Here is a 26075-nt window from a genome sequence, read left to right on the forward strand (position 1 = left end):
CACCAACATATATTTGCAAAATGATTATAGCCAGTATACCCTGTGTCAGGTGCAGCGGTGGCGTAGAGGTAGAACACCCGCCTCGCGTGCAAGAGGTCCGTGGTTCGAATCCCGGTGCCGGCAATTTTCCACCGGATAAAAAAAAAAAAAAAAAAAATCCGCGTGTTGATAAAATTGCACAAACAGGCCTGGAGTGTGGCCTGATCCCGGTGACCAGAACCGGTAACGCACTCCCTCACCAGAGCAGGATTGTCCACCCTGGTGCAGTACTTGGCCAAAACCTCCTATATGAACACAACAATCAAACCCCGGCCCTCAGTCCCCAGCAGCTGCGAAGCTACTGACCACGGCGGCGGTCAGACCTGCGACGCTGCAGAGGGTGCTAAGAATCACTGGCTCCGGACAGGCCGCCATTGGAATATGAACCTGGCAACGTTTAACGCTAGAACGTTATCTAGTGAGGCGAGTCTAGCAGTGCTATTGGAGGAATTAGAGGGCAGTAAATGGGCTATAATAGGGCTCAGTGAAGTTAGGAGGCCAAAAGAAGCATATACAGTGCTAAAAAGCGGGCACGTCCTGTGCTACCGCGGCCTAGAGGAAAGAAGAGAACTAGGAGTCGGATTCCTGATTAATAAGAATATAGCTGGTAACATACAGGAATTCTATTGGCCTCGAGCTCCACCACTGGAAAAGCTGGCGCCACCGTCGGCGTGACGTGCTAGGAGGGATCACGTGGACATATCGGCCGCGTCGGCTGCTTCGGGAGCGCCGAAGCGAGCTGAAAACGAGTTTAAATTCCCTCGTACGCTGCGATCCTCATTTAGTGGCGAAATTATCCCGCTTCGAGTGTCTCCTTTACAACGCTTGAAAGCACTACAATAGGTAACGGCTGCCTTTGAAGGCGCGCAACATGGTAGGCTACTGCTCGGTGCCACAGGGCCGGACGCACGTAACGGAGGTCGGTGTCATCCTTATTCACACGTAGCTGCAGGACAAGAAGCTGCGTGAAGCTCGGCTCGCGAAACATAAAACCGGCAAACAGTCATCGGCTACAACTCGGGTGTGCAGCAAGCACAGACGCGAGGAAGATTTCTGCTACGGCGCCCCGTCTGCGATGTTCTGAAAACGCGCACTGAGACGGTCGCCCCAGTCCGCTGCACGACTAATGTCATGACGGTTTTGTCTATGAACTTGTCGATGCTATAGATACTGGCAAGTTCAGTGGAGTGGAAAGGCAGCGGTAAGAAGCACATTTAAAAAAAGCATGGCATTTGGTCATGTTTGTGTTAGGAATTAATGTACTGGATTACAAAAAAGGAGCAGCGGGAAATTGCACGCTGAGAACACTAATAAACGTACACTGCGACGCAACTCGAGAAATAATATTGAAAGGTCACAGAATTTAGAAGAAAAAAAAGATTGAATCGTCGCGACGGCACATCACAGTCCCCGTAGGGGTCGAAGTCTCTACAATGAAATTATTTTTGAACAGCTCTGATGGCGCCCACGCAACAATGGTTGCTTTTATACTGTCAAATGCTCATATTCTGCAGCCTAAAGCTCATGGCGCGGTGCGAAAACGCGCGCGCGGAGAAAGCGAAACAGTGCGCGGACAAGCATGCAGACGCGCAGTCAGTTGCTGCGAATCTGCGCGATCGCTGCATTGAGGCTTCGTTCTGTTACGCTCCATTTAGTTATACAAACATTATAAGAACATATTTCACATAGTTTGCTCTCAGCGTTTACCTACCTTCCACGCAAGAAGCCGGTTCGGGAGACTCCATCACGGCGACCGCGCGCAGTGGCGTTCACTGTACGCATTCGGTAAAGAGATAGCGTCTGTAAACGATTGTGTGCTTTCAGTTTGCCCAAGATTATTATTTAGACAGTAAAAAACTTCTCTCATTTCGAAAGTACTTACAGAAATGTCCGGGAGAGCTCGCGCGTGGTGTTTTCAGTGAGCGCTGACAGCAAAACCTATGAAGGGCACGCCACGTGATCCCTCATAGTACGCCAGCGAGGCGCTTCCGATAGATGGCGACTCCGTAACTCCTCGCCGCCAATAGCATTAACGAGAGGGTGGCAGGTCTTGTTGTTAAACTTAATAAGAGGTACAAAATGAAGATTGTACAGGTCTACGCCCCTACATCCAGTCATGATGACCAGGAAGTCGAATGCTTCTATGAAGACGTGGAATCGGCGATGGGTAGAGTGAAAACCAAATACACTATACTAATGGGCGACTTTAATGCCAAGGTAGGCAAGAAGCAGGCTGGAGACAAGGCAGTGGGGGAATATGGCATAGGCACTAGGAATAGCAGGGGGGAGTTATTAGTCGAGTTTGCGGAACAGAATAATATGAGGATAATGAATACTTTCTTCCGCAAGCGGGATAGCCGAAAGTGGACGTGGAGGAGCCCGAACGGCGAGACTAGAAATGAAATAGACTTCATACTCTGCGCTAACCCTGGTATCATACAAGATGTGGACGTGCTCGGCAAGGTGCGCTGCAGTGACCACAGGATGGTAAGAACTCGAATTAGCCTAGACCTGAGGAGGGAACGGAAGAAACTGGTACATAAGGAGCCGATCAATGAGTTAGCGGTAAGAGGGAAAATAGAGGAATTCCAGATCAAGCTACAGAACAGGTATTCGGCTTTAACTCAGGAAGAGGACCTTAGTGTTGAAGCAATGAACGACAATCTTGTGGGCATCATTAAGAAGTGTGCAATGGAAGTCGGTGGTAACTCGATTAGGCAGGATACCAGTAAATTATCGCAGGCGACGAAAGATCTGATCAAGAAACGCCAATGTATGAAAGCCTCTAACCCTACAGCTAGAATAGAACTGGCAGAACTTTCGAAGTTAATCAACAAGCGTAAGACAGCTGACATAAGGAAGTATAATATGGATAGAATTGAACATGCTCTCAGGAACGGCGGAAGCCTAAAAACAGTGAAGAAGAAACTAGGAATTGGCAAGAATCAGATGTATGCGTTAAGAGACAAAGCCGGCAATATCATTACTAATATGGATGAGATAGTTCAAGTGGCTGAGGAGTTCTATAGAGATTTATACAGTACCAGTGGCACACACGACGATAATGGAAGAGAAAATAGTCTAGAGGAATTCGAAGTCCCAAAGGTAACGCCGGAAGAAGTAAAGAAAGCCTTGGGAGAAATGCAAAGGGGGAAGGCAGCTGGGGAGGATCAGGTAACAGCAGATTTGTTGAAGGATGGTGGGCAGATTGTTCTAGAGAAACTGGCCACCCTGTATACGCAATGCCTCATGACGTCGAGCGTACCGGAATCTTGGAAGAACGCTAACATAATCCTAATCCATAAGAAAGGGGACGCCAAAGACTTGAAAAATTATAGACCGATCAGCTTACTGTCCGTTGCCTACAAAATATTTACTAAGGTAATCGCAAATAGAATCAGGAACACCTTAGATTTCTGTCAAGCAAAGGACCAGGCAGGATTCCGTAAAGGCTACTCAACAATAGATCATATTCACACTATCAATCAGGTGATAGAGAAATGTGCGGAATATAACCAACCCTTATATATAGCTTTCATTGATTATGAGAAAGCGTTTGATTCTGTCGAAACCTCAGCAGTCATGGAGGCATTAAGGAATCAGGGTGTAGACGAGCCGTATGTAAAAATACTGAAAAATATCTATAGCGGCTCCACAGCCACCGTAGTCCTCCATAAAGAAAGCAACAAAATCCCAATAAAGAAAGGCGTCAGGCAGGGAGATACGATCTCTCCAATGCTATTCACAGCGTGTTTACAGGAGGTATTCAGAGACCTGGATTGGGAAGAATTGGGGATAAAAATTAATGGAGAATACCTTAGTAACTTGCGATTCGCTGATGATATTGCCTTGCTTAGTAACTCAGGGGACCAATTGCAATGCATGCTCACTGACCTGGAGAGGCAAAGCAGAAGAGTGGGTCTCAAAATTAATCTGCAGAAAACTAAAGTAATGTTTAACAGTCTCGGAAGAGAACAGCAATTTACAATAGGCAGCGAGGCACTGGAAGTCGTAAGGGAATACATCTACTTAGGGCAGGTAGTGACGGCGGATCCGGATCATGAGACGGAAATAATCAGAAGAATAAGAATGGGCTGGGGTGCGTTTGGCAGGCATTCTCAGATCATGAACAGCAGGTTGCCATTATCCCTCAAGAGAAAAGTGTATAATAGCTGTGTCTTACCAGTACTCACCTACGGGGCAGAAACCTGGAGGCTTACGAAAAGGGTTCTACTCAAATTGAGGACGACGCAACGAGCTATGGAAAGAAGAATGATAGGTGTAACGTTAAGGGATAAGAAAAGAGCAGATTGGGTGAGGGAACAAACGCGAGTTAATGACATCTTAGTTGAAATCAAGAAAAAGAAATGGGCATGGGCAGGACATGTAATGAGGAGGGAAGGTAACCGATGGTCATTAAGGGTTACGGACTGGATCCCAAGGGAAGGGAAGCGTAGCAGGGGGCGGCAGAAAGTTAGGTGGGCGGATGAGATTAAGAAGTTTGCAGGGACGGCATGGCCGCAATTAGTACATGACCGGGGTTGTTGGAGAAGTATGGGAGAGGCCTTTGCCCTGCAGTGGGCGTAACCAGGCTGATGATGATGATGATGATGATGACCCTGTGTAAAAGGCACCTTCTATGGGAATCTGCTCAGGCCGATAAATCTCAAGCAAAACATGTTTTTCTTGTTAACGAAAAACTAAGCATTGATGGCAGCCTCTACATATGAAGTGACACTAGTCATTAGCGCGTCCTTGTTCGAGCAGCTCATAAACCACGTGATAGTCATTGACTGGACACACGTAGTAGTTCAAGGGAACTGAGATCGCTAATTTTTAATGCCAGCAGCTTAATAATAATAAGTAAGACTGAACAGCTGGAACAACTTCTTATTAAATATGATCCCCACATAACCATAGTTTCTGAAATGTGGCTACATGGCAACATCAGGGATGCGAATGTAATCCCCCCTTCATATCAAATCTTTCGACGCAATTGCACCAGTCAAGGTGGAGGGGTGGCCATAGTACTCAAAGATAGTTTTGTTGTCAGCGTACTCGCGTAGATAGACGACTATGAAAACCTTTTTTTTAAAACTAACTGTTGGGGCCATATGTTTGTCTTGTGCGCTGTCTATCGGCCACTGTCTTCCCCTCCCGAGTTCCTATCGCTACTCTGTAATTACGTGTCGTCATTAAAGTGTCGTCACATCATAATGGCTGGTGACATTAACCTACCATCCATCAAGTGGTCGAAAAAGTCTGCTTCAAATCTTATTGATAGTCCTCTCTTTGACATTTTCTTTGCCCAAATCACTACGAGACCAGCGGTCAATAAACTATGCGTCGACCGTCCATCATCCAACCCCAGCGCCGCACAGCTCGTCATCCTTGCCTCGTCCTCACAACGAGTCTTTAACCCTTCCGTACCACCCGCCGCCATCGCCAACCCCGCAGCTTAATGTACCTGTGGAAACACTGTCCTATTACCCAGAGCCTCCATCAGTGTCACAACGTCAAAAAAAAAGGGACACAGGGCCAGAACGCGAGAAACAAAAACCAGCTCTGTTTGGAACAAGAGCCGACACGCCAACTTTGTCTTCTTTCAAAGGGAGCATGGTCGCCGCTCGTGTCCTGCAATTCGTTTTCTTCTGTTCTCTTGCTAGCCTTTAGTCGTGACATTATTCCAACTCGACACTTTGGCAGTAGTCTGCATTGGAGGGATTGCCGTTCGACTCACTTGCAGTAGAGCAGCCAGCTGTCCATGGCATTATCGAACTGTGTATGTGAAACACACAAGAAAACTCAATGGTTGTGTTCCCGTCAGAAAAACCAAACGAGTCAGAAACTTGCAGTAATTCTTGGCATGCCTATCTGCCCTAGCTCTCCTCCTTGCATGTGTCCATGCGTAGGCAACACACTCTATCTTTGAGGTAATCTCTCTGCGGAAAGTGCAAAGGTAGAGCCGAGACTGTTTGTGCATTGAAGCGCATCGAGTTCTTGCCTGTCTGGTGTTAGCGGTCACGTAATGTCAATTTTCTGAGAGACGGGGCGAAGCATTCACTCACATTGTGACAGCTAATTTCTGGTCATCAAATTAGATCTGTTAACGCTTGCCTGAGCGTGCGTGGCATCATAAAAAAAATTAAAGCAAAGAGCTGGGATGCAGCAGGTGAATAAGACAGATCAACTGTACTTTTTTTTTTAACTTGCAAACATTCTTGCTCTGATTTAAGAAAGGTGTGCACATTGGAGTGGTTGGGCTCGTTGACAAGATGGTCACGCTAATCTCTACCCACCACTTCCGTTACTCAAGTGTTTCAAACAAATCAGATTGCACAGACCTTTCAGCTTGTGGGGTCTCAAGCAATCTTGGAACAAAGGACACCGTACACAGTATAGCAAACAAAAAAAATAGGGTATTTATTGCATCTTCTATACAGCAAGTCATCTAACCAATAAATAACAAATGTAGCATGGCAATGAAACATGTTTAGGTATCAAGGAAGTTGAACTCGCCATGCAAAGGTATCAAGCTAGTAATGTTTGCCGTATGCTGGACGTCTAGGTTGTTCACAGGTGCAGTCCTGCAAATGGATTAGAACTGAAGCCTTTCACAGTACGGTTCCGCGAAATGTTTCGACCCCAACCGCAAGCTAAAGAGGAGGAAACAAGTCCTCTTTTGCTCGATATCTACACTGTCTGGTGGTGCAAGCCTCGGAACACTCACGCCATCTCCTGTACTGATGCCCAACTACACCGACCTTCGACGCCCCATATGCTTGGCAGGGAAAGCGTATTTTGGGAGACGTGAGAGCCATGCGGGAAAAAGAAATTCAACGTTGTAAGGACACTCGACTCTCTTGTGTCCCTACAAGATGGCGCAGCTATTGACCTATAATGTGGTTATATAATTGTCATGGTGCTAACAACATAAAAAAGCACATGTTACTGTATTTTAGTTCTCCATTCGTAAGTGTTGAACGTAAGGAAATTTGTAGGCATGCTAGGCCAAGTGTGTTTCTGGGCTGACGAAATCTACTTGGTCAACAAAACTAGTTGGGCGAGTTGGTTCAGCATTGCAGGTGTGTAAATTTGCCTAAGATATAAGGAACAAATGCGCTACTTGTGTCTTGTCCTTTCTTTCGTCCTTGTATCTTATGTGCATTTACGTACCTGCAATGTCTACTTACCTGTGTTAGTTTAAACTTTGTTGAATTTGTCACTTTACAAACTTGGTAAATTTGCTGTTCATTCCTCACCAATACTGACACTAGACAGATGTGAAATGTCTCGGTACACCATGCAAGCCCTCGTTATGATGCCACAAATCATCTACGTTATTCAAAATTCACTCAACTGCTTTATTGACAATTTTAAGCAACTTTGAATTAAATTTTAACAAAAGTTTTGCGACTTCTTTTTGTGTGGTATTGCGACATGCTCGAAAAATAGTTTGCAACACTGCCAGTCACATATATTTTCTGGACGTGTAGAAGCTTCTGAAATGTCTGTGTTTATAAAATAAAACCAAAAATTTTAGGCGATGATTTGAGAAATTTGATATTGTAAATACATCTAGCCAGGGAGGTCTGTAACATGTTTGTTATATAGGAGGTTCAAGTTCTATGAGCAACATGTGTCAACTTTAGGAGTGGCTGGAAACACCTCCAAAGCGAATACACTCGAACCTGGTTATAACAAAACAGGATATCATGAATTATATGAAATTCCTCTTGAAATCGCCATAGAGATCCATGTATTTAAAGCTATATTTTAACAAAGTGAAATTGTCTGGCCAATGGATATAACGAACTACATTCGTCTCCAAAACCAAAAAATACCCGGCCGTTGCACGCCAAGAATCGGCACTCGTTCGCCTTGGCAGTTCGTAACTCTCGCATCCCCACATGAAATATGTTGTTGAGCAACACTGGTCTTTCTCACTGCTGCCCATAGCTGCACACCTGTGCACAAGCAGCAGCTTACTATCGTTCTTCTCCATTGACCTTTCTTGCACGATGTGGGAAGCACACGCGCCCATCTTCCCCCGCGCCGTCGCGTCGAGAGCCGGCATAGACAGGGGAGAGGCGCACTATGCCCTTTCCCGATTCTGTCTCGCTCTCGCGACGCGCACGCGCCCTTCCTCCCTGACTCGCGGGCAGGTAGCTGACGGGCGAGGAGGACATTCCCCTCGCCCAGGTAAAAAGGTACAAAACAGCGCGACCGGGGGAGACCCTCTCTCTCTGAGGCCGGACCCATAACCTGCCAGACTGGAGTACCTGCCGCTATCCGTGAGTGACCACGTTGCCTGACTATCCCCGGCAACGAGGCCTGCCTATTTATTACTATTACAGAGAGGACGCCCCTCTGCCAGTGTTCTTTATTGCCGGTAGCAATAAACGTTCTTACAGTTGGCGCCGCTGGTTGCCTTATTCGTTCGAACCCGACGTAGCCGCGATTCCCGCGCTACGGGTTGGGGAGTAACACAAAGCGACTGCGTGGGGCTAGATCCGGAGCTCGCCTTCAGCCCTAGCCGCACGCAGAGTGGAACCCCCACAACGTGCCTGGCTGCGCGCCTGCGCACAGCGGTGCGAAAGATTAGTGCATTCACTTCTGTGCTACATGCAGGCACGGCTCGGCCTGGCCTCCAAGACCTCCTCAGTACAATTGTGAGGGTCACGCGGTCGGGCCATGCTGCCTGGCTAAGCGCGGCAGTGTGGAACATTAGTGCAATCACTCTATTTCTCTACGGCGTGTCGCGCAAGCAGCTGCAGCTGAGCCAGCCTCAGAGACCACCCCAGTGCAATCTCGGGGGTCACACTCAGGCCACGCATTCACTTCTCGCATCCCCCTCTCTCTTTGGTGCGCCACTGGCAAGCAGCTGCACGTGGCCTCCAAGATAGCATTGGCATCGGTGTGATCTTGGAGGCCACAAGCCAACACAGTGAAATTCGCTTACCTCCTCGATCACACAGAGAGAGCGCTATGTTGTGTGCCACGTGCTGCTCGACCATGACGAGCCAAATGGAAAGTGGATGTGAAAGACCCTCACAATAGAACAGAAGGCAGCTATCTAAAGGTTGTCCGACGTATCAGGTGCTAAGAAGTCGCATGACACGATGAAGATTCTTTGGTTGTTTTATTCAAATTTCACCGCATGCGTGGCCATGTAGCTAGCGGCTACGCAAGCCACAAGGCTGTCTTCTTATTTAACATGTTTACACCTGTGCACCCCATTGGACATATATTACACTAAATGGCAGCAGTGGATATAACGAATTAACAGATGTAACAAAGTAATTTTGGCTCCTCCATCAACTTTGTTATACCAAGGTTCAAGTCTAGGTGTAAGGCAAAAGTTTTGCCAGTGGTATTGCACCTTGGTACATACTTGATTGGCCTTGCAAGAGCCTTGACTAGTGATTGTTGTACTATGGTGTATCTTATTCTGGCTGTCATACTTTGGAAATCTGGAACCATCTCTGCATCCTTTGCGTGCACTGCAGTGTGTGGATGCTCGTTAACCAGTGTGAAGTATTTATCTGTTCACCCTACCACAGCTCTTGCAGAATGTGCAGAGGGTGATGTCAGTGCTGATAGAGGGTGAATGGTAAACTACCTGACTTCTTAAGTGGTTAGGCCACAATGTGCTGGACGAAAGTGTGAAAGTCATGGACAGTTCTATCTTGGGGATTTGTACCACTCATGATGGCATAAAAGACCATTCATGTCCCCTGAAATTTTTCGTGTTGTACAGAATGTCCTTTGGCTCATGAACTAACATCACGACATCATAAACCTGACATCATGTTGCATCACAATCTGTGGCTGGTTGTGGGAGGCGTGACTCACCGAACTAGACTCTGGAAGCCAGCTGGCGACCCTCCACTGGACCTGGCGAGCCGCGGAAGCCAGTGGGGCCCTTAAATAGGGGCTCCACCCATATACACCACTTAGATTTATGAGTAAATAAAGTTGTTCTTTTTCTTCATGGCAGATATTTTTACTAAGCCGTGATTTTGTTTGACACTGTAGGGTGACCGGTGCCCTACCCTGCACTGTGTGCATGGTGAATGCCAGGATCGGCTAGTGCTGGACACTGGTGACACTGTGGTCCTTGCTGCAGATGGCCACAGCTTGGTCTCAGCCCGACATAGTCGCCAGACTGCGTGTGTCTGCAATGCTGGCTTTGGTGGTAAGGACTGTCTTTGTTCATTCATTCATTTAGTGATACTGTCAGTCCCAGAGGGACGATAACAGGAGTGGGAGAGGACAAATTTGAACATAATATAAAGTAGAAAAGGCAAAGATGGGCAGATATTCAACTGAAAATAAATGTACATACGGACGTTGGAAAGTACAATCTCTAGGCACAACACAGAACAACAGAACATCATAAAGGCTAAAAAACATCAGTTCACGCAGGCAATAAAGTCCTACTGTTCAGTCTCAGTAGCAAACACAATATTCTCAATATTATGAAGGTATTCGGTCAATGTGGAAGATGAAACAGCGGAGTATGGGAGAGTGTTCCAATCTTTCCAAGTGCGGGGAAAATAACTAAACTTAAAGCAGTTATTTCTTAAAACTGGTAATGGAATAAATTTACTGTGGCGATGTCTGGATGTTTCGTTAGTTTTTATTTCGAAATACTATGATTTGTCTATCCTACTGTAGCTGTGGATAATAAGGTAAAGAAAATTCAATATTTTCTATCTGGTTCTTGCTTCAAGAGCTGGTAGTTGAGCTTGTTCTCAAAGCTGAGTTGGGCAATAGATGTGGCGGTATTTATTAAATATAAATTTTGAGGCAAGACGTTGAATCTTTTCAAGCTTGAGGCGGTTAATAGCCGTGTAAGGGTCCCATGCTATTTTTGCATATTCTATTACAGGCCTTACGAGAGATTTGTATGCAAGACTCTTTACATCGGGAGTAGCATTGTGCATGGTGTGTTGTAGGCACCACAGTGATTTGGAAGCTTTGGAGACTACTGTATCTATATGGGTATTCATTCCATCGATGGGCATTCCATTGTTGACATCTGTAAGCATGTTTCAGTGGAACCTTGATAAGTACTTGCTGCAAAAAACTTGATTACTGTATTTGCTCCCATGATGAACCCACCCCACACTTTTGTCCTTAAGAATGTTTTTATTTTTTTAACCGTGCATAAAAATTGCACACTTGAGTGTTAAGGTCGCTGTCCAGCATGTTCACTTTACCTCAGCTTAATGGGCCAGCACCGTCGGCTATCACAAAATTGATGGATTTCACCGTAATAGAGCAAATACCTTTTGAAGCAGACGGCTTTAAACACTGGCGACATGAACATCGGTGACATGGGGAGGTAACTAGTCTACTGCGGGCTTTTATTGCTGCTGATGATAATGCAGGCTGCTTCATCATCACAAATATTCTCGCCTATAACATCTTGCAAGCACGGCAGCATGAGAACAAGGTAAGACAATACACTTGGCCCCGTCACTCATGCAGCCGTTCGCCATTTCACCACGACTTATTTTGTTGTTGATCGGGTGCTCTGCCGCAACTTTATTTTTATTTCTGGGCTGCTGTGCATCTGCTGCATGTCGTGCGATGGTCCATTACACCAATTACACAACCGGCTTCAGACTGAAGGTTGTAGATCATGCCTTGGAGCTTGACAACCATGCCGGTAGATGATGTTTCAGCGTTAACCCAATGTGTATGCACTACTGGACGAAACAAGAGAACAAGCTTAGAGCTACAAACAAAGATTGTCACACATTTTGAGAAACAAACCAAAGCAAGCTTCCTCGTGTAGAGGAAGAATTTGTCAGCTCTGAGAAGAGGCTCTACTGTGAATACTGGGCAATGTCGCACAGGCTGATCCAGAGCCAAGCTTGGGCCATTCCAAGAAGTAGAAACATTCCAACTAGTTATTTTAAGGGGGGCACGGCTTTTACATCACCAAAGATTTTGGAAAAATTGATTTTTTCTTTAAATCACATTTTTAATTTCTGCAACTCCTTTTCTATCTGATTTCAAAAGCTCTGAAAAATTTGTTGTATCAGCCAAGGTGGCAAGTAATGTTGCGTAAATGATGAAAAAATTGTATTTTTCAAGCTGCAATACCTCTGAGACTGTACAACTGAGTGCTGCCATCTTGGTCTCATCAGAAAATGCATTTCTCCGTCTTCAAATCTACTGTTTCTGCTATCTCCTACACTCTGAAACAAGTGCACAAAAAGCAAATGATGGAAGGTCGTTCCAAAGTCACCGATTGGCCGCTCCTGCCAGGTGACCCCATTGCACTTCACCATTGGTCCGGTGCCCGATCTGTAGGGGTGTCGTCTGCTCTTTGCACCTTGCGAGCTCTCGATGTCTTGACCACCATAATCTCGACGAGTGTCAAAACAGGCACTACGCAGAGATGGCAGAAGTGTGGCCAATCCCTCCATTTATGGATGGCTCAGACCCGCGGCTTATCATTCCGAGCATTGGTGATGCAGACTTCGCAACCAAGCTTCATGCGCAGAATCCTCAGACACGCAACTGAGCCTTTGAGCATTCGTGCTTTGGAATTCACGATCAAGCACATTGCGCGTCGACTCTTTTATCTCATTGTCACAATATCTCATGACAGTATCATATCATATCTACCATCCCCACCCCTTCATAAAGATGACCTCATCATGATTGAGCTCTGTTCACTAGGCTCCTTGGACTGGCACAAACACCTGGCTACAGAAGTGAGGCATCACATAAAAGTAAAAACCGGAAAGCATCTGGCAGCTGCATTGCTACCTGTCTATCAGTGGCTCTCTGATCCTAAGCTCCACAGCCATTGTCAAGGGAAGGCAACTCTGAAGGCTGCTGAGAGCCTTCATTCAGTGGCATGATCGATTCCACCAAAAGAAAAAAAAAATGCTTCTCAGATCGCACTGGAGACTGCTATCAATGATGCACTCTGCAGGTCCAACACTGCATTGGCATAGCCAGGTGGGGGTCGACCCCCCCCCCCCCTCTTCCCACGGAACAAAACTTTTCGCGAGGTGGGCTCCGAAAGAGTGACATGGATGAAAGGGAGAGCTTGAATGTGACAGCAAGGTGAGGGCTAGTGGCGGTCCAAAGGAGCAGAAGGGGGTTGTCATGTCATCATACCTAGAACTTAAGTTTATCCAGTTTCTCCGCAACCACTGTCTTGTCTATAGTAGTAGCATTTCTTTGCCTTCTCATGTGACATTTTTCGTATCCCTCTCCCCCTGCTCTCCTCCCTTGCCTTGTATGGAAACGGTGAGCAAAGAGTGGCAAGGTTTTTATTCACTCATTTCGCAACTGCATTGGTTCTACCCATTCTCTGCCTCCTCCCCCACTCCCCCTCCCTCCTCTCTACCATTCTACCTAGCTTCCCTCTGGACTTGGGTATAGTAGAAAGGTAAGTGCTGCAATTTCTGCAGTGATTTTGTGGGAGGTTACGGATAATTAGAGCTGTCAAGAGGCTAATGTGGTGATCTACACCCAGGGAACTCCAGAGTGCGTTGTGCACATTCGACGCAGTACAAAGGTCCAAAGGAGTTTCTCGCATCTTCTTTCCTCTCTTCAACAGTCCTTCCACGTATATACACACTCTGAACCACCCCGACACGGGCAAAATATTGAAAAAAAGAAAAGGTTTGCTTTAAAAAAATGCTGATTTGTGCAGAGAAAAATATATCATGGACGGAGGTGCCGGGCCAGAGAAGCTAAGAAACCACCACAACAAACAGGTGGGAGGGCGGGTAGGAGAATGGCTTCGAAGTCCACTCAGAAACAGAAATATAGGAATGTTAGCAGCCACCGCGCCGTTCAACAAACCAATGAATGTTTACGAGTGTGGCAATGACTAACAGAAAAGAATGTTAAGAAGAGGAGCGGATTGATGGATGTGAGGAGAGGGGAGCATGCATAAAAGATGTCAAGAGCGAAGTTAGCGGCTAATTATAGACATAGGGAGAGCAACTCGTCACTGCCCAATCGCTCAACACCAGACAGCTGTGGCCAGTCACCTAACTGAGGGTCACCTACCCCGTCGTAACACATGCTGCTTGCTACGGAGAGCTCATCCCAACTAAGCGTCTCGGAAATTTCCAGTATAGATGGGTGTCAGAAGATGTGACGCTTTCAAATCTCTTGGAGCTACTGGCCCTTCTGGAAGCCATAATTTTCACAAAGGCTTCTAAACAGGAAGCAGCCCTACTTCAGACTGTCTGCCTCATCAGTTCCCAAGTGTGATCAAATAACAATATGGGTTGCATGGTGACTACAGTACCATCATTGCAAGTTGCTTCCAAACACTTCTTCAAATATGTCAGACAGCAGGTCACCAAAATTCAGTGAAACTTGCATCATATTGCAAATAACAATATGGGTTGCATGGTGACTACAGTACCATCATTGCAAGTTGCTTCCAAACACTTCTTCAAATAAGTCAGACAGCAGGTCACCAAAATTCAGTGAAACTTGCATCATATGATACTATCTAAGCTCTTGTGGAAAACTTCATTCCTTTATTTTTAAATCTATATAATATAGCATGCCCACAATGCAGAAAGCACAATTGAGTGATAGGAAACTTGCAAAATAGTGCCCGCCCTCTCCCGTATGTAGCCGTGGCTGTACCGTTCACTAGAAGGTCTGGCTGAAAAACAATGGCGATCTCCGTCGTTACCTGGGCTGCAACAAGTCTGGCCTACAAATGAAAAGACACACGATAGTGTGCTGTCTTGTTTTTGTTTGGCCCCATTTTTAGGGCCTTTCTTTTTACCAAGTCATGCACCAGCTAGGTCATCGATATACATTAAAACAAAATTTTAGTTTCTTTAATATCATCATTCTTAAATATAGCACAAGGATGATAGCATAATTTGATGCAAAGTGGCTGCAAAGCGTGCATCCTGTTGTTAAAGCATTCTTGTCCAGGGAGTTCTAGGAGTTTGTGTAGTGCACCACCTCCACACACACGCACACGCATGCACACACGCGCACACACACACACACGCACACACACGCACACACACACACACACACACGCGCACACACACACACACACACACACACACACACACACACACACACACACACACACACACACACACACACACACACACACATGTATGTACATACACAGTTGAACCCACTTATAACAATATTCAAGTGCCACGAAAATTCCATTGTTATAACTGGGTTGCATGAAAAAGAAATCAAAATGGGGGATGACCTAGCTGTTTCGAAAAATACTATAATGGTGGGGAGGCCACTTCCCCTCCCCACCACCTTCATCCATCTGGCTTCTGATTGTGTTTACTCATTTAACTTGTGACACGCAAGGGCCAGGGCAAGCGAGCCCAAGACCCGCGATGAGGAGCCACGGTTCTCGGAGGCCAAGCGCGGGATCAACAGTAGTTGACTGAGCGGAGAAGAGGTGGCGTGAGTGCGGGGAAGACAGCAGTTGGGAGCGAGTGAGTGTGCGGGAGGAGAGGGGCGAACGGGGGGACTCCGGGTATGGTCGTGTGCATGGTTGGCATGCGGGAAATAAAGGACAAGTTCGGGACGAACATGTGGCGTGTCGTCGAGCGTGACAAGTGGGGGCTCGTTTGGGATATGTGTGGACATGGAGACAGTGAACATTCCCAAAGAATTAGTGCAGCATCTGCTGGGGCAGACGAACGAATCCACCATAGAACGCAAGCAAATCGCGGCAGCGGTCAGACAAAAACTGATAGTGGCCGAGGCAGTTCCTACGTGTTCTGCGACAATGGCGATGGCGGTTCAACCAGTGAGCGACTGTGCTCCGCATTCCACAGGAGGTCAGCCAGGTCAGCCTCCAAGGTATAAGGCGTTCAACGATCCTCAGTCCCCCGAAAAATTTTTGGACCAGTTTGAAACCTTTTGTTTGGTCAGCGGTGTCGTCGCTGACAAGAGGCTTACGCACACTGTGCCCGCTGCGCTGGAACATAGCGCGAAGTTGTAGTGGCGATTTGTGAACTTGTTTATGTCGTGAGAGGAGTTCACTACAGCGTTTATTGCAAAGTTCTCCTCCTTTGACGCAAAGTGCCGCTTGAAACAAGAGCTGGGGCTCCGGACGCAACATCCCCAAGAAAACTTAAAAGAATTCATATATACAATCGTGGCCTACTACGACCAAATTGACGCCGAAGTGCCCGAGTCAGGAAAGGTTGAGCGCGTGCTGCAGTAGATGCACTCGCAACTCCAGGATTTGGTGGAGGGAAGGCAGTTCACCAGTCTCGGGGAGTTGGCAAAAGCCACTGATGGCTTCACAGAGCATTTCTGGAGGCCTTCCAGTCGGCTATAAACGTGGCCGGCCTGCCGGGAACAATCTGGAGGTTTGATCACAGCGGCTGCCGTGCCGTTCCAGTATCCATAGGCGGCATTCCCCTGGCTGTTGCACTCCACAGCGATGCAGCCCACCTACCACCGAGACCAATTGCATGGATTGGCCACATTCGCCACAAGGACGCCACATCTCTCTCTGCCGTCACAGCCGCAAAGGTACCAACCACTTGACCACGAAGGATTCACCTGCCATTGCTGCGGAGGCGTCGGTCACATAGCTCGCGAGTGCCCTACAGGTTGGCGTGGCGGCCCCTCCTGCTACTACCAATGCAACGGGATCGGGTATATCCACTTTCAGCGTACGGGAAACGGGGGACAGTAGGTGCTACACCGGCAAGCACCTACGAGACTGTGCTGCAAGTAGTGGCCTTGGCCGGCAACAAGGAGGCTCTTCTGGAAGTGCAGATTTGGAGGATGACGTTCCAGGCCCTACTGGACACAGGCTGGAGTGTGAGTTTGCTTGGAGCGCCGGCGGCAAGGGTAGCGGTCGAGGCGGCTGCCAAACCAAAGACACACGAACAAGCACTCTGCCTGGCAACAGGTTGGTCTCTGTCACTGACTTCCCTCAAATGCAAAATGCAGTGGGCCACAAGCAGCCACAGTCAACGCTTCCTGTGTGTGCCATACTTGTGTCGGGACATTTTGCTGGGCAGAGATTTTTTAACTGCAACAGGCATCTCTTTACATTTATCGCCAGGTAGATGGACTATTTTAACCGATCCACAGTGCATAGTGCCATTTGCTAAGCGTGAAAGAGACCCAGCGACAGCACTTGCAATAGAAGATGTACAGTTGTACCACTTGCACAGCTTCTTTGAAGAAGTGTTTGTAGTTCCGGGCATAGAGAACATGCACCAGGCTGGCACCAAGGAACTACAGCCAATCATGAGTAAAGTTCTCGATGACTTTAGTCATCTGTTTACTACAATTCCAGGATGTACCACCCTGGCTCAGCACCGCATTGACACAGGGGACAGTGCACCCGTGAGATGCAAGCTACATCCAGTGAATGCGAAGACACAAAAGGTCATCGAGGGCTGTGTGCTTGGTCTCTTCAAACAGGGCCTTATTAGACAAAGCACCAGCCCTTGGACTATCGCCACAGTGCTCGTTGCAAAGAAGTCTGGAGGCTGCCGGCCATTAAATGCACACACCCGAGTACCTGCCTACCCAATGCCTCGAACAGACTGGCTGCTAGCACAATTGGGCCGAGCAGTGTGGTTTTCCAGCTTCGATCTCTCCCAAGGGTTTTTTCAAATTCCTGTTTGCGAGGCTGACATAGCTAAAACGGCTTTCATTTGCCATCAAGGTACATTTGAGTTTATGAGGATGCCCTTCGGTGTGGCAGGCGGCCCAGCAACTTTTCAGACACTGATGTACTGGGTGCTGCAGGGAATCAATCACCACTTTGCTATGGCGTTTTTAGATTATGTTTTTGTCTACTCGGAGACACTGGAGAACCATGTTGAGCATGTAAGGGAAGTGGTGCAATGCATTGAGGGTGCTGGCCTTACGATTAATCCAGATAAAATACAGGTCTGCCGTCAGTCTCTCAAGTTTTTAGGCCACATCATCTCTGGGCAGTGCAGACCAGATGAGGAGACAGTGCATGCGGTGCTGGATTACCCAAGCCCCAGCACAGTTAAGCAGTTGCAAGCCTTCCTGGGACTTGCCAGCTACCGTAGAAGCTTCATCCCTCACTTCTCACTGACGGCTCATCCACTGACCAACCTTTTGAAGAAGAACGAGCCATGGCAGTGGGAGGAGTGCCAAGAGCATGCTTTCACTGCACTCAAGCAGGTCTTAGCTCAGGATGCTGTATAAGCCTCCCAGATCTAAATCGACCCTTTGTGGTGGAGACAGATGCAAGTGGCATTGGAATTGCAGCTGTGCTACTGCAGGCTGGCCCTGATGGACTGCAGCCCGTTTCCTTCTTTAGCAGAGTCCTTACTGGAGCCAAGAGATATACTTTCCAGGAGTGGGAATGCCTGGCAGTAGTCTGGGCTGTGGACAAGTTCAGGGCATATCTTGAATTTACGGAGTTTGAGATACACTGAGACCACTCCTCCCTGGCGTGGATGTTTAATACCGACCAAGCTTTACCCAGGGTCAAGCGTTGGGTCCTTCAGCTGCAAGGCTTCAACTGCCAAATCAAGCACAGACGAGGGCTGGCAAACATACCTGCTGATGCCTTGAGTAGAGCCGCTTTCCAATGTGAAGACAGCCCCAGTGACAATCTGCATGAGATGCTGTTCCCCATTGCTGCTCCAGAACCTGAAGGCAAAATTACATTTGATGAAGTAGCTGTTGCCTCGAAGAATGACTCTTCGCTATTGAGTGACACAATACAGCTTGTACAAGAACAGGCTCATGATGACTGCCTCTTAAAGCTGAAGGCAGTGGTCCAAGGGACTCAGCTCCCAAGCTCAGACCCTGACATTGCCTTTTTCGTGATCTGGCAGAAACAACGAAACTGCAGCCAAGCAGACTGCTGGTTCAGCATAGAGGCAACAAGAAGGTAGCGCAGCTACCTAATCACTTGTGGCAGCAGGCATTGAAGATGGCCCATGACCATTCCACTGCGGGCCATGCTGGATTTTTCAAAACTCTTGAGGCGTGTTGCTGCACGATTCATCTGGCTGGGCATGCGAGCGGACATATCAAAGTATGTGCAATGCTGTACTGTCTGTCAGCACACAAAAGCTCGGCATAAAACCGGAAGGCCTCATGAGCAGTCAGTGGGCAATATCACCTTTGGAAGAACTCAGTGTTGACATTATCAGACCCTTGCCATCTACACCTTGGGGCCACAAATACTTGCTGGTAGTTATTGATAAATTTACCAAGTTCCCAGAGCTTTTCCCTCTACGAGAGCAACAAGTGAAAAAATACTAGGGTGCATGGTGCAAGTCTTCTGCCACCATGGCACACCTGTGGCCATCACCAGCGACAATGGCAAGCCCTTTGTTAGCACACTATGGCGCAACCTCTTGAAACACGGGGGCCTCAAAGATCATCACACGGTGCCTTACAGTCACGCGAACAGTGGCGCATTCGAATGACTGTGTTCATCCATTTCGGGGTAAGCTTCGCGAGACGGTCTCGCAGAAGCATGGATCGGTGCGCACACGGGACGTCCACACCGCTTGCCAACCCCGAGCCAAAGAGGAAGAGCCTTCTCCTTTTTGCGCCTAAGTAACCCCGTCGTTAGGTGGCATTAGCAGAGCAACACTTGTGCCATCTCTCGTACTACCCTGCATTATGCGAACAACGAAAAATTGCGCAAAAAAGAACAAGACAGAGAAAGAACCACACGACACAGGCGCAGACTAACAACTGGTTTAATGCTCCAATGCCACTTTCCTACCAACAACAGAACGCATGCGCACAAACCGCAAAGACCAATGCCGCTATCATGTAGTCAAGCCCAGAAACGCCAACCCCCTGCGGTACAAATGTATGGAAGCCTCACTAACACATTTATCCGGCCCTAATCTCGCGATTTCTAAAGCTTCGATTACTTCACGCTCTTTCTTATCACTTGCGCGACCGACAATCTTAGTCCTGCCGAAAAGTGGAGTACAAACTTTGCCGTCATGCCTGCAGATCTTGCAATGCTTAGGAAGATGCTGTCCTCTAGAATCATCTAGTGAATTGGCATGTTCTAATAATCTAATATTAATGCAGCGGCCTGTTTGTCCAACGTACACGTTGGAAAAAAATCATCGACGTATCGGAACACACGAACGATGCAGTCGTCAGAAAGTACCCACGCTAGCGAGCAGTCAAGTTCGGCTAAAAGGATCTCGGACAAAACAGGGGCTACGCACGACCCGATACAGATGCCGCGTTTTTGCACACAAAATTTATCCTGAAAACTCACAATGGTTGAAGAAAAATATGCCTTAAGCAACTCTAGAAAACCTTCCACAGAAATACCACACGCATTCTGGAAAGACAGCGCCTGATCGTTCAATACAGTTCCGGACAGCGCAGAGCAGGTCTTCGTGGGGAAGGGAATAGAACAGCTCTTCAATGTCAACCGAGAAGCCCGAGTTAACAGCAGAAAGGTTATCTCCTAGTACTTGCGCCACACGGTCTGAGCTGCTGACCTTGTACGGATCGTCAGGTGCCAGGCTTCCCAGATGGCGCAGAAGGTACTGACTGACCGCGGCTTGCCAGGAACCAGTTTCCGTAACGATGGCTCTGAAAGGGCACTACTCCATCTTGTGGCTCTTGCCACTGAAGAACACTGAGAGCACAGTGACCTTGTTTTTCACCACTTCACTTTTTAGCCGATCGAGTTTCAGATCCCTTAATAGTGCAACCGCCTTTGCCTTCACTTGAGACGGATTCAGATCTACAATCCTAAAGTTCTTTTTAAGACAGCGGACATGGCCTTATCACTAAAAAGCTTCTAGGGTAAAACCACAAAGCCTCCTTCCTTATCTGCCGTCATCAAAGCGAGATCAGAGTTCCTGAAAAAGCTTGCCACCGATCTCACCATGGAATTTCTTTTCTTCGTGCCTTTGAAAGTATTTTTTTATTCTTTTTTATTTATAAATACTGCGATCTTAAACAAGATCTTAGCAGTGTGGTACACGAGTAAGTTCACGAAACAATATAAATACAAAAATGGGGAATTGTACTCAAAAATTCTTCAAACAAGCGCTTCACACAAGCGCAAAAAACAGGCGCAAAAAACACAGGCGCAAAAAACACAGGCGCAAAAACAAGCGCTTCAAGGTTACATCAGCGATACTTCCCAATCATACAGTAAAACAGTGCTATCACTGACAATCTCAGCAAGTGAAAAAAAAAAAAAATGTTAAAGATATTGACACGTGTACTTATATTTATCGGGCGACCACGTTTCGCCGCCTATCAAATCTTATCGCACAGCGCGGGACGCGCCTGCATGTATCCGAAGTTTCTGGAAAGTTATCGATGCTTCTATCCGCTGTATGTTGTCGCCGAACCTTGTGTTATCTGATTTCATCGCGTGACGCGAATGGTGTAGAACTTTGTGGAAGGCACGCGGGTCCCAACGATTAGTCTGGAACATTCGATGACTGCTGTATAAAAGCTGACGCGCTGGACCCGCTGATCAGATTTTCGACGATCGCCGACTGTGTTCGCCGCTCTCGTTGTGCTTTAAGTGTAGCCTGTTTTGTGGGCACAGGTTCGCCCAATAAAAGCTAGTTTTGCCTTACACAGTATTGCTACTGTGTTCTTTGCCGTCACGACCACGTGACATCTGGTGGAGGTGCTTTTGGGTCCATGTACCGGACGCCCCCGACAAGCCGTGATCCAAGCCCGGACCGTAAAGAGAGCACCAACGTAGTCACGGACCATCGAGTAAGCCGTCGTCTACAACAGCTGCCCCCGGAACACGGACTTCTACCTGAGAAGACCAAGAAGATCGTGGCCAAGACAACCCCAATGGCTGCCCCAGCGACCCCCGTTGTCCTGCAACAACCTCGGGACCCACCGACCTTCCATGGAGCAGCAACTGAAGACCCGGAATCCTGGCTGGAGACGTACGAGCGAATCGCGACTTTCAACAACTGGGACTCCGACGACAAGTTGCGGCATGTATACTTCGCCCTAGAAGACGCCGCCAGAACGTGGTTCGAGAACAGGGAGTCGACATTGACAACATGGGACCTGTTCCGTACCGGCTTCCTGCGCACCTTTACAAGCGTCGTGCGCAAGGAAAGGGCCGAAGCTATGCTGGACGCCCGAGTGCAGCTACCTAACGAGAACGTCGCCATATTCACGGAAGAAATGAACCGCCTGTTCCGTCACGCCGACCCGGATATGCCCGAAGAGAAGAAAGTCCGCCTTCTCATGCGTGGCGTGAAGGAAGAACTTTTCGGCGCAATGATACGAAGTCCACCGAAGACCGTAGAAGAGTTTCTTCACGAGGCCACCAGCATCGAGAAGACACTCGAAATCCGGAACCGGCAATTCAACCGCCGCACGAACTCTACCAACTACACAGGAATTCAGTCACTGGCCACCGACGACCTGCGCGAGACTATCCGAGCGGTCGTGCGGGAGGAACTACAAAAGCTGTTCCCGTCACCGCAGCCTCAAGTGGCTTCGATCGCCGACGCCGTACGTGAGGAGCTCCAACAACAACTCGGAGTAGCCCCTGAATCGCCGCAGCCTCAGCCGCAAGCGATGACATACGCCGCTGTAGCCCGCCGTCACGTTCCCCCTCCGCGCCCACGGCAGGGCCCAGTGACGACACAGTTCCGTCGTCCACCACCACCCCCGCCGCCAGCACGCCAACCCGTCACCCCACGCGGCATTCCAAGGAAGACTGACGTTTGGCGCGCCCCTGACCATCGCCCGCTTTGCTATCACTGCGGAGAAGCCGGGCACATCTACCGCCGATGCCCATACCGGGAGATGGGACTCCGAGGGTTCGCCGTGAACGCGCCGCGACCACAGATTGGCGAACGACCTCGCGATATCGCCGACTACCTCGCCGCCACTCAGTGGAGCCCTCGACGACCGTCCCGTTCGCCGTCACCAGGCCGTTACCTGTCGCCGCAGCGCCGACCATACACTGGCCCAGCCCGGGGCCGGTCTGCGAGCCCATATCCGGAAAACTAAAAGCAGCAACCGATGGAGGTGCGGTTGCTGTTCGTCGAACTGACGAAGATCCTCCGACGCCGACGGTGACGCCGAAGAGACCATCTCCACGACATAATAATGACACGCCGCCGTCCCGACGAAGTCAGAAAGCCAAGACTACACCGACAAAAGACTACGTGACGACGCGACGTTCCAGCTTCAGTTTAACGCGACGCAGCCGTGATCCGACGCCAAGACCTAACTGCAACGCTAGACAAAGAACCACCGACCTCGACGTGCTTCTCGACGGCCACGCAGTTACCGCCTTAGTGGACACAGGGGCCGATTACTCCGTAATGAGTGGACACATCGCCGCCCAGTTGAAGAAGGTTAAGACCGCATGGGAAGGCCCTCAAATTCGGACCGCTGGAGGACACCTCATCACGCCGACTGGAATATGCACGGCAAGAATAACCATTCATAACCGGACTTACCCTGCCACCTTCGTTATCCTCCAACAGTGTTCACGAGACGTCATTCTCGGTATGGACTTCCTGAACCAACATGGCGCAATCATCGACCTGCAGTCGAAGTCTATAACGCTGTCGGAAGATAAAGCGACACTGCCGGAGAGCCCTCGTAGTCGCCACGCCTTGAGTGTGCTCGAAGATCAAGTGAGCATCCCGCCTCGCTCCAGCATTGTTATTTCGGTCGGCACAGAAACACCCGCTGACGTAGAAGGCGTCATCGAAGGCGACCAACGTCTACTGCTAGACCGTGAAATTTGCGCCGCAAGAGGGATCGCTCGACTGCATGGAGGGAAAACTGAAGTGTTGCTGACAAACTTCAGCCAGGAGTTCAAGCACATCAACAAGGGCACGACGATCGGGTACATTGAGGAAATTCTGGAAACCAGTAATGCGTTTGTCCTCTCGGATTCCGCCGCATCTGCCCCGACGACCATGGTTCCCGAACCAAACTACGACATTAATCCAAGTCTCCCCATGGGCAAGCAGCAACAGCTCAGAAGTCTGCTCCGACGATACAAAGCCTGCTTTTCGACATCATCGAGGATTCGACAAACACCAGTCGCCAAGCATCGCATAATCACCGAGGAGTGCACTCGACCACTCCGCCAGAGCCCTTACCGAGTTTCGCCGCGAGAACGTGAAGCTATAAGAGAACAAGTCGACGAAATGCTGCGCGACGACATCATCCAGCCGTCGAAAAGCCCGTGGGCGTCCCCTGTTGTCCTGGTGAAGAAAAAGGACGGAACCCTACGTTTCTGCGTCGATTATCGTCGTCTGAACAAGATCACGAAGAAGGACGTATACCCCCTCCCACGGATAGACGACGCATTGGATCGGCTCTGCAACGCTAAATACTTCTCGTCGATGGACCTCAAGTCTGGCTATTGGCAAATAGAAGTCGACGAAAGAGATCGCGAAAAGACCGCCTTCATCACCCCGGACGGCCTCTACGAGTTCAAGGTTATGCCATTTGGACTGTGCTCGGCGCCCGCAACGTTCCAACGGGTGATGGACACGGTTTTAGCAGGATTGAAGTGGCAGACCTGTCTCGTTTACTTGGATGACGTCGTTGTCTTCGCCGGCAATTTCGACGATCACCTTAGGCGGCTTGCAACAGTACTATAGGCCATCATGTCGTCAGGACTTACTCTGAAGCCGGAAAAGTGCCACTTCGCTTACCAGGAGCTTCTATTTTTAGGCCACGTCATCAGCAAATCTGGAGTCCGCCCCGACCCGCAGAAGACAGCTGCCATCGCAAAGTTCCCGCAGCCCATCGACAAGAAGGCAGTGCGTAGATTCCTTGGCATGTGTGCCTACTACAGGCGCTTTGTCAAGGACTTTTCACGCATCGCGGAGCCGCTAACCCATCTAACCAAATGTGATGTCGAGTTCAAGTGGGAAACGCCGCAGGCCGACGCATTTCAAGAACTAAAACGACGCATGCAGTCGCCGCCCGTACTTGCGCACTTCGACGAGCACGCCGATACCGAAATTCACACTGACGCCAGTAGCCTAGGCCTCGGTGCCGTCCTAGTCCAGAGAAAAGATGGACATGAACACGTGATAGCTTACGCTAGCCGGTCGTTGTCAAAAGCGGAAGGCAATTATTCTACAACCGAAAAGGAATGCCTCGCCATCGTTTGGGCTACAGCGAAATTTCGCCCTTACCTATATGGCAGGCCATTCAAAGTGGTCAGCGACCATCACGCGTTGTGTTGGCTACCTAACTTAAAGGACCCTTCAGGACGGCTGGCACGGTGGAGCCTCAGACTACAAGAATATGACATCACTGTAACATACAAGTCCGGACGAAAACACTCAGATGCCGATTGCCTATCACGCGCCCCCATTGACCCGCCGCCGCAAGATGACGAGGATGACGACGCCTTCCTTGGCATAATAAGCGCGGAAGATTTCGCCGAACAACAACGAGGGGACCCGGAGCTAAAAGCCCTAGTCGAGTATTTGGAAGGGCACACCGACGTTGTCCCTAGGGCATTTAAGCGTGGATTATCTTCGTTCACGCTTCAAAACAACCTACTCGTGAAGAAGAACTTCTCACCAGTCCGCGCCAACTACCTTCTTGTTGTTCCGTCGGCGCTGCGTCCAGAAGTACTGCACGCCCTACATGACGATCCGACCGCTGGGCACCTCGGTTTCTCCCGAACGCTATCGAGGATACAAGAAAAGTATTACTGGCCGCACCTAACCGCCGATGTCGCCCGTTACGTCAAGACATGCCGAGACTGTCAGCGACGCAAGACACCACCGACAAGGCCAGCGGGATTACTACAGCCGATCAAGCCTCCTCACCGACCTTTTCAGCAGATCGGGATGGACTTGTTGGGACCGTTCCCGACATCAACTTCCGGAAATAAGTGGATCGTCGTAGCGACGGACTATCTCACCCGCTTCGCTGAAACTAAAGCTCTACCGAAAGGCAGCGCAGCCGAAGTGGCGAAATTTTTCGTGGAGAACATCCTGCTGCGACATGGTGCTCCAGAAGTCCTCATCACCGACAGAGGAACGGCTTTTACAGCAGAG

At 48.8% G+C, this 26075-nt stretch overlaps 1 protein-coding gene across 2 annotated transcripts in view; it reads left to right on the forward strand.

The window, feature by feature from the left end:
* LOC126535883 (fat-like cadherin-related tumor suppressor homolog) overlaps positions 1-26075 on the forward strand; it is a 517574-nt gene that overhangs the window by 396814 nt on the left and 94685 nt on the right. For both annotated transcript variants that reach the window (XM_055073317.2, XM_050182731.3), the window contains exon 29: positions 10078-10237. In XM_055073317.2, coding sequence (XP_054929292.1) covers positions 10078-10237 — 160 coding nt within the window. The remainder of the gene's footprint in view (positions 1-10077; positions 10238-26075) is intronic.

This window comes from Dermacentor andersoni, chromosome 4, assembly GCF_023375885.2.
Source record: "Dermacentor andersoni chromosome 4, qqDerAnde1_hic_scaffold, whole genome shotgun sequence".
Lineage (NCBI taxonomy): Eukaryota > Metazoa > Arthropoda > Arachnida > Ixodida > Ixodidae > Dermacentor > Dermacentor andersoni.